Source organism: Trichechus manatus, unplaced genomic scaffold (assembly GCF_000243295.1).
Source record: "Trichechus manatus latirostris isolate Lorelei unplaced genomic scaffold, TriManLat1.0 scaffold00014, whole genome shotgun sequence".
Classification (NCBI taxonomy): domain Eukaryota; kingdom Metazoa; phylum Chordata; class Mammalia; order Sirenia; family Trichechidae; genus Trichechus; species Trichechus manatus.
Window position 1 is genome coordinate 26,425,550 of NW_004443950.1, and position 13,261 is coordinate 26,438,810.

Sequence of the window (13,261 nt, forward strand, 5' to 3'; positions counted from 1 at the left end):
GACTCTGAGGAGATGTTTGTCGTCTAGCACACGGACTCTGAGGAGATGTTTGTTGTCTAGCATGCTGCTCTGAGAAGGTGGTTTGTTGTTTAGCACACCGTATCTGAGATGTTTGTTGTCTAGCACACCGACTCTGAGAAGGTGGTTTGTTGTCTAGCACACCAACTCTGAGAAGGTAGTTCGTTGTCTAGCACACCTACTCTGAGACGATGTTTGTTGTCTGGCACACCAACTCTGAGGAGATGTTTGTTGTCTGGCACACCGACTCTGAGGAGATGTTTGTTGTCTGGCACACCGGCTCTGAGGAGATGTTTCTCGTCGGCACACCGACTCTGAGAAGATGGTTTGTCGTCGGCACACGGACTCTGAGGAGATGTTTGTCGTCTGGCACACCAACTCTGAGATGTTTGTCATCTAGCATACCAGCTGAGATGGTTACCAGCTCTCTGACCAGTGCCCTGTGATTGTGAGCAAACTAGAATCTGAATGTGTATTTTTACTTCGAGATTAATTTGCTCAAAGTCTTATGAAACATTCTGGAGTACTTGTATCAAAAAGATCTTAGCCTAACTTTAAAACAGCTATATACTTAAAATATTGAAGTACAAGAATAGTTTGAATGACAAAAAAATGACCTCAATACCCATGTTCCACTTTTAACATCTAGTGGGAAAACCACTCTAAGCTTCACATCTAGGCCTGTCTTGGCTAATACAATTGATGATTCCACAAACCAGTAATGAAAATAGAAGCTGACAGAAAAGTACTGGTGGATGAACATAGTTTTCAAATTGTGTTCAGTCACTTATTAAGGAATAGTACAAAATACCAATCGTTCTCTGTAAGGGGGTTAAGATGGCTGGAAAACTGCCTGCATTCAAGGGCAAGAAAGGAGCTTATATCTTATCCTTTAAGTTCATATTTATTTGCTCTTGCATCATTTGAGACAGAAATGCATAGAAACTGGGGGCTTGTTACATTTCAGAACACATGACCGTGAAGAGTATGACTCCAAGTCTAAGAATTAAAGTTCTTTACTCTTCGAGAACTACTGTTAGCCTTGATCAAAGATTGCAGGTTTGATTGTCATCCACGCCTTTCACTTCTCCCATCTGGGTATGTTGGTGGTAAATTACACAGGTTGGTCATTAGTCCCATATTCTGGTTATATTAGAACGCTTACGCTCAGGTCTAAATAAAGTGCTTGTGAGCCCAGATGCTTTGGGTTTGGCCATTCATACTTATCAACACTCCCCATCCTTCCAGTTAGCTATTTACCAAGTACTTCTGCTAGCACAGTGGTTAACAGCGCAGCTGCTAACCAAAAGGTCAGCAGTTAGAACCCACCTGCCGCTCCTTGGAGACCCCCATGGGGCAGTTCTACTCTGTCCTGTAGGGTCACTGTAAGTCAGAATCGACTCAACAGCAGCGGATTGGTTTGTATATCTTGGATGTGTTAACCTGTAAGGCTCGTGACCTAGGCTCATAATCTCTGGTGAGTAACGTGCCAGCTCATGGCACTGAGGAGCGCAGTGGGCCTCCTCTCACATGGCACAAAGGTAGGATACCAGAAAGTAGTGTTCTCTAGTATCTTTGCAGCAACCCAGAGAAAGATAAATGACGGAGAAGTAAAATGTTTAGGGGTTTGTAATGTACACCTCCACACTTGGCCTCTAGATTTAACACTTCTTCAATGTATGTTAGTAAGACGGTTTCTGGTTTCTGAAACAAATTCATGATTACTGAAAATAAAGTTAGGTTCTGGAGAATATATAAATATGTAGCCTAATACAAATATTTCGGAGCCCTGGCGGCACAGTGGTTAAGAGCTTGGCTGCTAAACTAAAGATCGGCAATTTGAATCTACCAGCTGCTCCTTGGAAACCCTATGGGGCAGTTCTGCCCTATCCTATAGGGTCGCTGTGAGTCAGAATCAACCTGACAGCACTGGGCAATACAAATGCTTAAATAGATTTTTTGAAAATTGGGTTTGTTCCTTGAAAAATAGGGCATTTGTAACTAGATCTGTCTAAAATCAAAGTTATTCACACTGTTTTAAAGTAAAATTGCTTTAATGCCAGAGAGGAAGGTTTTCCTTCCAGTGAAAGAGAGTAAGTGATGAGCATGACTCAGGGTCATGTTAGGAAGTAAGTGCTCTGAGGTGTAGCCTAAGTCCTCCATGGAAAGAGCAGACTCTTGCAGGGCAGTGTGTTAAGTCAGCCTGAAAATAATTTGGCACTTGTTGACCCAGCTGTGATCATTTTTCTTCTTTCTTTCAAGGTATCTGAGCGTTTGAGTCAACCAGGAGTGGCAATAGGTTTGGCTTGGACTCCCTTAGGTGGGGAAATCATGTTTGTGGAGGCAAGCCGAATGGATGGCGAAGGTCAGTTAACTCTAACTGGCCAGCTCGGGGATGTCATGAAGGAGTCTGCCCATCTGGCCATTAGCTGGCTTCGCAGCAATGCAAAGAAATACCATTTGACTAATGGTAAGTGGCCTGGCCATGTTCGGGACACCGCTGTGGGGGAAGAAGAAAGACCTTTGATTCATGATCCAGGAGGCATTTCACAATTCTCTGACAAAGATTAAGATGGGCTTTGAATTATCAGTTACACCATTCAGTAAAACACAAACCTTTAATTTTTTGAACCCTTTGTGGAAATTCTGTTTACCATTTGAGGACAGTTTGGCTAGTACCTTAACTAGAAACAAATTCAGAAGGGTTTGTTTTGGTTTTAATCCTACTTAGAATAACGTGAAACGAATTACTCTTCTAGACTCCCACTCTGTACTATCCATTAATATTTTAAAGGATTCATTTACCCAACGTAGTCTTTTTTTTTTTCTTTTAATGTTGTGCTTTTGGTAAAAGTTTACACAGGAAGTCAGGTTTTCATTTAACAATTTCTATACATATTGTTCAGTGATAAATTGGTTACATTCTTCACAATATATCAGCATTCTCGTCGTTTCCATTAATCTAGCTCCCCCCACCCCCCGCCTTCTCATCTTTTGTTTAGGGTAAATGTTTACCATTTGGTTTCATCTAAATGATTATTTTGAGAAGCATAGTACTCACAGGCGATGTTGTTTGTTTTATGGGTCACTGTCATTTGGCTGAAAGGTGACCTCTGGGAGTGGTTTGAGTTCCAAGTTTAAAGAGTATCTCAGGACGATAGTCTTGGGGGTTCATCTAATCTCTACTGGTCCAGAAAGTCTGGGCTTTTTTTAGGAATTTCACTTGTTTTACATTTTTCTCCCATTCTGTCTGGGACCATTTATTGAATCACTGGTCAGAACGGTTGGTAGTGGTAGCCGGGCACCATCTAGTTCTACTGGTCTCAAGATAGGTGATGTCATTGTTCATGTACACTGTTGGTTCTGTAAAACTGTTGGTTCTTCTTTGAGTCTTTGGTTTTCTTCTTTCTCTTTAGCTCCAAACGAGTAGAGACCAGTAGTTGTATCTTAGATGGCCATTCACAAGCTTTTCAGACTCCAGATGCTACTCACCAAACTAGGATGTAGAACATTGTCTTTATGGACTATATTATGCCAATTGACTGAGTTGCCCCATGAGCCTATGGTCGTAAGCCTTCAAACGCTGTAGACCAATTCCATGAGGTATTTGGCTGTATCTAGGAAGTATCCATAACTGTGCCTCTATGTGCTTTGTTTTATACTTGAAAATATATGCAGCACACATAAACCTGTATATACACATGCCTACAGTTATTCATATATGCCTTCCTGTACATATTTATGCATACTTATATTCATTTTTATTGCTTTGATTTTCTTTTTAGGAGTAAGAGAAAGCAGGTTTGATTTTTCCACATTAAAATCCTCTTTTCCTTTTTAAGCTTCTGGAAGTTTTGATCTTCTTGACAACACAGACATCCATCTGCACTTCCCAGCTGGAGCTGTCACCAAAGACGGACCATCTGCTGGAGTTACCATAGTAACCTGTCTTGCCTCACTTTTCAGTGGGCGGCTGGTGCGTTCTGATGTAGCCATGACTGGAGAAATTACGCTGAGAGGCCTCGTTCTCCCAGTAAGTATGACAGAGCCTGTTTACATGTATGTTTAAATTTCAATTAACGCCTTCCTCTGTGAATACCTTTTAGACACATGTTAAATTTTTCTACCAGTGCTAATTCATATTTTAAAATCTTAATCAAATGGAAGAAAAACTGACAGTTCTTCCCATGTTCTTCCCTTCTACTCAGGGCTTGGAACCAGTTTGTTCAGGTTCGAACCCCTGCTGAGAATTTGCATTTCTAACAAGTTCCCAGGCAATGCTAATGCTGCTGGTTAAGGACCAGTTAGAACCACTGGTAGAGCAGTGGCTTATTCTAGGTAAGAATCACCTGAGGATCTTGTTAAGCTGTAGATGATGGTTGAGTATTATCTGGGATGGAGATGCAAATTCTCAGCAGGGGTTCGAACTGGAACAAACCAGTTTGAAGCCCTGTTTCTACTAACAGGACTTGCTAAGGGGAGAAAAAAAGATTATTAGTCTCATCATCAAAAGTATCAGCTGTTCAGATGAAGCCTGAAGGCCTTATTCTAATTAACAAATCATTAGACAATGTATAGCGGATCTGTAAAGTAGGGTGGTAGCTGTTTGTAAACATGAACCCTAATTCTCACCTCTTGACGTTCCTCTGAAACCTCCCCTCCTACAGAAAGCTTAGATTACTGTAGGTCATAGATTTATAGAAAAACAGCTAGTACAGAACGGACTCTGTAATAAAGCCTGACCATGCAGAAGTGCTACATTGTGGAAAAGATCTATGCACATGGGGCCTTGGGGCTACAGTTCGTATCCTAACTACCGATAAAAACACCGAGACAAATGTACAGAACCGGAGAGTGTACTTAGACTTTTAGGTCACTAGTTACCAATTCCAGTCTACCGTTTTGGCAGATTCACAGCAGAATGAGAAAATAAGCAATGTTCTTTATTCTGAGAAAGTCCTTATTTTATGAAGTAATGGTGAAAGTAGGTCATAGAAATACCAATTAAGACCGTTAAAAGTGCTCTCAGTTCCCCAATTTTTTTAAATTCAACCATAAGGTCAGTTATATTCTAAATTCCACGTATTGTGCTGTATTTGTAGATTTCTACCCCAAAGGAATGGCTGATCTCTTTCCTTCCCCTTTCCGCAGGAGCTATTACATTTCAAGTGACAATACAGTGAGTCCCCAGTTATGGACAGCCAGCTTGCGGGCGGCTGCTACTTGCCCTTTAACATTAGGTAATTCGCCCTGACTTTGAAACGACTGAACCAGCCCCTACTCGCCAGAAACTCTTCCTCACAGTCACCTTCACTGGCTGCACATGCAGCTTTTAAATCACTGAAAAGGCTTCCAGCCTCTTCTTGCACCAAACTCAGGCTAAATAAGAAGCCTATGCACATGTTTTAGCTTCCCTACAGATTGGCCCTAGAGACGCACTCAGGAACAGACCTCGTTTGTAAGCCGGGGACGGCCTGCGGTAGTTGCTCCTTACTCCAGAATGGTAGACTGAGCAAGGCATAGAAGGGAAGAAACCCTAACACTGTCAGAAATCAGCGGGTCCTCAGCTGACAGTTCAACAAATTTCTAGAAGATAAAAGTGTTCTGGCTAATGAAGCAGAATTCAAGGTACAGACCATTTCCCAGCAGAAATCTGAGGAGGGTGCTGGCTCAGAGCCAGACGGGGCAGACACGAGCAGGAATGAGATATGAGTCTCTGAAGGGTGGTGAAGAATAGGAAAAACGGAGTGATGGAGGCTGTACAACGTGAAGAGTGTAGTCAGTTCACTGAGTTGTACGTGTAGAAACATTGAAGTGGCGAGTATTTGGTTGTGTATATTTGTACCACATTTTAAGAAATGTATATGGGAGGGAGAAACTAAATAGACAACAGATAAGTGGTAACTTTGGTGAAGGGTAGGATAGTACACAATACTGGGAAAGCCAGCACAGCTTGTACAAAGCAACGTCATGGAAGCTCTATAGACACATCCAAATTCCCTGAGGGAACGAATTACTAGGCTAAGGGCTGGGGACCATGGTCTCAGAGGACATCTAGTTCAACTGGCATAACATAGTTTATAAAGAAAATGTTCTACATTCTACCTTGGTGAGTAGCATCTAGGGTCTTCAAAGCTTGTGAACAGCCATCTAAGATGCTCCACTTTTCTCACCCCTTTGGGAACAAGGGAGAATGAAGAGAACAGGACACAAGGGAAAGATTAGTCCAAAGGACTAATGGACCACAGCTACCATGGCCTCCACCAGACTGAGTCCAGTACAACTAGATGGTGCCCGGCTACCACCACTGACTGCTCTGACAGGAATCACAACATAGGGTCCCGGAAAGAGCTGGAGAAAAATGTAGAACAAAATTCTAACTCACAAAAAAAGACCTGACTTACTGGCCTGACAGAGACTCTAGAAACCCCGAGAGTATGGCCCCTGGACATCCTTTTAGCTCAGTAATGAAGTCACTCTTGAGGTTCACCCTTCAGCCAAAGATTAGACAGCTCCATAAAACAAAACAAGACTAAAGGGGCACAGCAGCCCAGGGACAGGGACTAGAAGGCAGGAGGGGACAGGAAAGCCGGTGATTGGGAACCCAGGGTTGGAAGGGAGAGTGTTAACATGTCGTGGGGTTGTTAACCAATGTCATAAAACAATATGTGTACTAACTGTTTAATGAGAAACTATTTGTTCTGTAAACCTTCAGCTAAAGTACAATTAAAGATTTTTTTTTAAAATGTAGGGGATTGACTGACAATCTGATAGAACAAATGGGTCTTCCACTTAGTGCTCTGCTCTCAGAGCAAATAACAACCCTGTAAAGGCTTCCCCCCCGAGCAGAGGAAAGCCACGTGAGCTTTGAGTGAGTCTTCAGTTTTAAACTAGTACCACAGACGAAGAAAAACAGCTCTTGAGAGAAAGATCTCCTAATGCTAGAGAAGGCATAATTAAAGACTGGAAATAAGACAGAGCTCTTGGATTTAAAACTGCGGTTTTAGAAATGGTCAAAGAACTAGTGGAAAAAAGTAATAGAAATGAACAATCTGGCAAATCCGACATCTAATTAATAGGAGTCCCGGCGACAGGAAGGTGGTGACAGAACAAATTTTCAAAGAAATGACGGAACATTTCCTAGAACTTAAGGGATCTTCAGGTTGAAAACGCCTATACCAACGAGGATAAAGACTCCGTCCTCGTGCGTTTTCAGATCACCAAGAATAAAGCTTTTTCATCCGTGACCCTGGATGAGAAGTACCTTGAAAACACGGAGGGAAAATTATTTTAAACCTAGGTCTTGTATACACAGCTTCACTGCCAAGCATGAAAGCAGAATTGCATTTTCCTACATGCAGGGAATCAGTTTATCCTACACCCTTTCAGAGGAAGGTATTTGGAAGATGTACCTGGGAAAAAAAAAACCTCGAAAGGATGGTGGTGGGCTGGGGCGGCAGCTCATCCCGCTGGGGGCGGTGTCCGAGGGCTGCCCCGGGGTGCACGCGCTAGGTGGTGTGGCTCTCCACCACTGTGTAACACGTTACCCCACAGCAGTTTCTGTGGCCCTCAGGACACCAGCAGGCTCCTGTCCATTGCAGGGTTGACTGGGGCTGTGAGACCTGCTTCCCAGGTGGCCCACTCACATGATTGGCAGGTGGTCCTGGTTGTTGGCACAAGGCCCCATATTCTCACCTCATGGGGTTCTGCAGAGACTGCTTAAGTGACCTCAGCCTTGGCAACTGGCTTCCTCCAGGGCCGGCGATCAGAGAGAGAGATCCTGGCAGACGCTGTCATTTTTTATGACCTCAGTCCTGGAGTCTCCTAGCATCACCTCCCCCATACTCTCTTTCTGAGTCTTTGAGGCTGGCCCACACTCAAGGGGAACTGGACTCTGCCTTTGGAGGGAGAACTTGAGGACATATTTTAAAACTACCACAGAGCCAGATAGTTTTAGGGTATGTTTTCTTTGTAAGAAAAAAAAGCAGTTAAGCTTTAAGAGAAATAGAAAGCTATAGAGAAAGCCCTGTCAGAGTACGAAGCAAACCAAAATGTCTGATTGAACAACTGGTGATGTGTTTGAAAGAGGCATTTGAACTTGACACTAATACTTACCACTTCTCCATTAAGTGGCGTAGAGGTCACGGCTTTAAACCTTAGAGGAAATTATCCTGGCATACAGCTGAGCTCTGAAGGAGCAGTACTTGTAGTCAGACTAATGCTTTTATCGCCTTTTCAGAATCAACCTGTAGACAGTACAGCACAGGATGTGTTAGCTTCGACCACGTAGAAAAGGGCTAGTTGACAGAAGCGAAGGGGCGTCTACCTGTCCGAAACTTCGCGGCAGAATCTCCCCGTTAAAATTAAGGACCGTGTTCCAGTGTCACAGATCAGTGATACTGGTCATCAGATGAGCGCTTCACTGTGGCGCTGACGTGCAGAATGTAGGTCGCTTTCTATGAACCTTTTCATGGCTTGCTTAGCTCACGCTATGCCAAAGAGGAAGATGACCTGGACTTTTTAAATAGCAGGGGTTAAATTCAGTGAAAGGTGGGTCAGGGTTTCTTTCTCACCTGAAGAGGAGATGGGAAACCTCAGTAACGTGCTTCTCTCTGTCCAGGTGGGTGGAATTAAAGACAAAGTGCTGGCAGCTCACAGAGCGGGACTGAAGCAGATCATCATCCCTCAGAGGAACGAGAAGGACCTGGAAGAAATCCCAGCCAATGTGCGACAGGATCTGAGTTTTGTCACAGCCAGCTGCCTGGAGGAAGTTCTCAACGCAGCTTTTGATGGCGGCTTTGCTGTCAAGACCAGACCTGGGCTCTTAAATAGCAAATTGTAGGTCCAGATCTCAGCTTTCCAGAGTTTGCAGTTATGACGTGTCAGAAGGCACTGAGAGTTGAGTTTATTCACACCAGTAGGGTAAGCAGATGCCTCTACTTTAGAAACATAATCACAGCGGTAATGAACCTCGCTCGGGTGGGGGTTACTGTCTGTTGCAGATATTAGATGCTAATTTAATAAAGTGAGAACAGAGAGCTCTTCCGTGACTTGAGTGGGATCATTGCTGCCCCTGAAAAGGTGCAGAGCGGCGGCTGGTTGTGTTCCCAGGACAGAAACATCTGTGTCACCTGAGCATGTTAACCAGGTGCCACCAAGCCCGTCCCGACTCACGTCCCCGTGTGTGTCAGAGTACACCTGTGCTTCCCAGGGTTTTCAGTGCTGGTTTCTCCAAAGTAGATCGCCAGGGCTTTCCTTCAAGGTGCCTCTGGTTGGACTCAAACCGCCAGCCTTTCGGTAAGCAGCTAAGGGTGTTAATTGCTTGGACCATCCAGGGACTATGTACTGTCGAGTTGATTCCGACTCCTGGTGACCCTTTGGGACAGAGTAGAACTGCGCCATAGGGTTTCCTAGGCTGAAATCTTTACTGAAGCAGAATGCCAGGTCTTTTCTCCCAGAGCAGTTGGCGGGTTCAAACTGCTGACCTGTCTGTTGGCAGCCGAGCACTTAACCATTGTGCCACCAGGACTTCTTGAGAACTTCTTAAAAAAAAAAAAAAAACCAATCCTGTTACCATCAAGTCAGTTCTGACTCATAGCAACTAGGAGAGCTGCCCCATAGGGTTTCCAAGAAGCGGCTCGTGGATTTGAGGATTTGAACTGCTGACCTTTTGGTCATCAGCCGAGCTCTTAACCACTGTGGCACCAGGGCTCCTGAGAACTTGTTAGAGATGTAAATTATAAGGCCCGCCACAGACCTACAAGGGCTTGGGGGAGAGCATAGCTGCCTTCCAGAGAGAGCAAACCCGCCTGCGTTCACACAGCCCTGCTGTTACCTACGTGCCTGGGGTCGCCCGGGAGAGTGGCAACAAACACCAAAACCTTTTCTTGAGAAGTTGGGGTTATCTGTGCCCGCGGGGTCTGGACGCAGCAGCTTCTTGCTTTAAGCCGCCTTTTCTTTTTGAAGGCGCTTCCTGAGAAAACCTGGAGGCTGGGTCACATTTAAACAGTAAACCTTTATTTCCCCAGCCAGCAGTGGTTTTTAAACTGTTACCCGAAGACCCCATGTATCACAATCAGCTGGGTTTTTACTGAAAATACCAATTAACTCCAGAAAGTCTAAGGTCTCAGGGTACAGCTGTGGGGTCTATACTGAAACAGCTCCCCACTCTCAAGTATTCAAACTAAATAAAGCTTCACTTGCCTTGGTTATCTAGAAACTTCACACTGTCTGCTTGAGGCATGTAAGTTTTTACTTGGCTCTGCGCCTTACGAGTTGGAATTGAGTCTACGGCAATGGGTTATGATTTGGTTTCTCTCTGAACCTTTCAGCGAACCCTGTGTAAGAGGCTGAGATCCTTAGTCACTTTGCCTATCTGTAAATAGAGCTGTTCAAGTGATTATTAAATATGTAACATATTGATAAATCTGTGACTTTAGTAAGGTTCCTGCTTGTACGAGTGTGAGTGGGATTTAAATGGTTCTAAAGACTAATGGACCACAAGTACCACAGCGTCCACCAGACTGAGTCCAGCACAGCTAGACGGTGCCTGGCTATCACCACTGACTGCTGACAGGGATCACAATAAAGAAAGAGTCCTAGACAGAGCTGGAGAAAAATGTAGAACAAAATTCTAACTCACAAAAAAAGACCAGACTTCGTGGTCTGACAGAGAGTGGAGTAACCCCAAGAGTAAGGCCCTTGGACACCCTTTTAACTCAGTATTGAAGTCATCCTGAGGTTCACCCTCGAGCCAAGGATCAGACAGGCCCATAAAACAAAACAAGACTAAATGGGCACACCAGCCCTGGGGCAAGGACAGGAAGGCAGGAGGGGACAGGAAAGCTGGTAATGGGGAACCCAAGGTTGAGAAGGGGAGTGTTGACATGTCGTGGGGATGGCAACCAGTGTCACAAAACCACTTGTGTATTGTTTAATGAGAGACTAATCTGCTCTGTAAACTCTCACCTATGGCACAGTAAAAATGAGAAATGGTCCTAAAGATAACCTCAAATTGGTCAATAAGGGAAAAAAACACAAAGTAGACGGTCCTTTTCTTTTACTCCTTGGACATCAGTCAGGATTGGCATCCTGGCCCCATCCCGGCCACAGGGCCTCTTCATCCAGTGGGGACGTCACGGCTTCCCCTTCAGCGCCGTCTCTGGTTGTGTGGAGGATTGTGAGTCCCCTGTTGCTGGATGCAGAGACCAGCCATGTCTCCCACCCCAGGGCTGTTGGAATCGACTCAACAGCACACACCACCACATCCATGAGCTTCCTATATGAGGCGACCCTAGTCCACCATCCCGTTGGGACTGATGTAAATCAGCGTAAATACAGATCACCCATGTTGTCAGACAGTCACCCACTGAGGGTCAGGAAGGGTTGAGGGCTGACTTAGTATTTTCTTTCATAAACTGTTGAAACGAGTAAACCTCGCTAACGGTCAGGGACCCGGCACGGAGTCACTGAGCTGCTCATTCCCTTTCCATATCCAAAGTTTAACTGAAACTATTAGATGTAAACATCCGTAAGTTTTGTGGTTGTTGCTTTAAAGTAACAGATACATTCATGCTCACATTATTGTGGCTAAAATGAGAAGTACCTGAGCTCCCATCCCCATGGAAGTTTGGTCGGCAGCTTAAAAAAAGAGACTGCAGAAGCACAGTCATTACCTAATGGGATGGTCTATGGTGCAGTGCTGATGTGCAGTTTTTCTGTTTTACTAATGTTTGGTGGATCCTGCATTGAGAAAAAGGATGCCAGGAAATAGGAAAAGGATCTGAACAGACTGATCACTGGCCAGGGAAGTGTTTTAAAAGTTATCAAAAATGATTTTTTTAGAACATTTTAAGGAAAGCTTTCTTTGCCATAACATTCACTATTTGGAACACATTAAGTGTGGTTCCTGTCAGTGAGCTGTAGGTCTTCAATGGGTTCAGTATTTTTGGGCTTTAAATCAAGTTCAACTGTAACATACTGGCAGTGCATTTCTCACAATATGAACTCAAACCCTTCAACCCAAATCTTAACATAATAATGCAAGCCTGTGAAAATGTGACTTTATAGACCATTGTGGGGGAGAATTGATAGTTTATAGTAATATCTGTGAACCTTTGATGCTTTTCAGAATTTAGAAAAGCCTGAGAAAATTACATCTGTAATAGTAAAACATTTCTTTATTAAAGGACACGGAAACTGCCAGCTCAGCCAGGCACAGGGCCACAGGACCAGGCTTAGTATCCAGCACTGTCACCCTCAGCCAAACACTGGGGACACAGGACCAGGCTCAGCACTGTCCCCATTGGTCAGGCACTGCGACACAGGACCAGGCTCAGCACTGTTCCCCTCAGCCAGGCACTGGGACACAGGACCAGGCTCAGCGTTCAGCACTGTCCCCCCTCAGCCAGGCACGGGGACACAGGACCAGGCTCAGCACTGTCCCCCTCAGACAGGCACTGGGACACGACCAGGCTCAGCACTGTCCCCATCGGTCAGGCACTGGGACACAAGACCAGGCTCAGCACTGTCCCCCTCAGCCAGGCACGGGGACGCAGGACCAGGCCCCGGTCAAGCGCCATCCCCCTCAGCCATCCTCACCCCATCCGCCCCTTTTACAGGAGGACTCAGACAGAGAAGCATAGGTCAGAACTCCAACCCGGGCTGTTAAGAATTTGTACCGCACACTGTCCACCACCAAATTTTCTTAGGTGCTTGGTAAGAAATTTGTTTTTGATGATGCGGTTTTTTCAAATTGTTTCATTGTGGTAAATATATAACAAAACACTTGCCAATTCAACATTTTCTACATGTACAATTCAGTACCATTGGCTACATCCATCACGTGCAGGCATCACACTATCCATTATTTCCAAATTATTCCACCGCCATTAACAGAAGCTCAGTGCTGCTTGAGCCGAAACTCCCCTTTCCGCCCTCCCTCCCACCCCTGGTGTCCACTAATCAACTTTGGTCTCTGCATCTGCCTGTTCATATAAGTGGGATCACAGTGTTTATCCTTTTGTGACTGACTGCTCTCACTCGGCATATTTTCAAGGTGCATCCATGGTGCAGCGTGTATCAGAACTTCGTTTCCCTTTACGGCTGAGTAATACTCCGTTGTACGTAAATGCCACAGTTTGCGCATCCGTTCATCTGTTTATGGGCATTCAGGTTATTTCCACCTTTTGGTTATTGTCCGCAGTGCTGCCGTTGACGCTGACATACAAGTTGTTTGCATTCC

General features: G+C 44.7%; 1 protein-coding gene across 4 annotated transcripts in view; it reads left to right on the forward strand.

The window, feature by feature from the left end:
• Positions 1 to 9,414, forward strand: part of LONP2 (lon peptidase 2, peroxisomal) — a 99,657-nt gene extending 90,243 nt beyond the window's left edge. The window contains exons 13-15 of one of the 4 annotated variants that reach the window (XM_004371634.2): positions 2,281 to 2,488; positions 3,861 to 4,051; positions 8,639 to 9,414. In XM_004371634.2, coding sequence (XP_004371691.1) covers positions 2,281 to 2,488; positions 3,861 to 4,051; positions 8,639 to 8,860 — 621 coding nt within the window. In that variant the 3' untranslated portion in view covers positions 8,861 to 9,414. The remainder of the gene's footprint in view (positions 1 to 2,280; positions 2,489 to 3,860; positions 4,052 to 8,638) is intronic. The other 3 variants (XM_023726968.1, XR_002823223.1, XM_023726970.1) reach the window with 3 other exon arrangements.
• Positions 9,415 to 13,261: the final 3,847 nt, after the last annotated feature.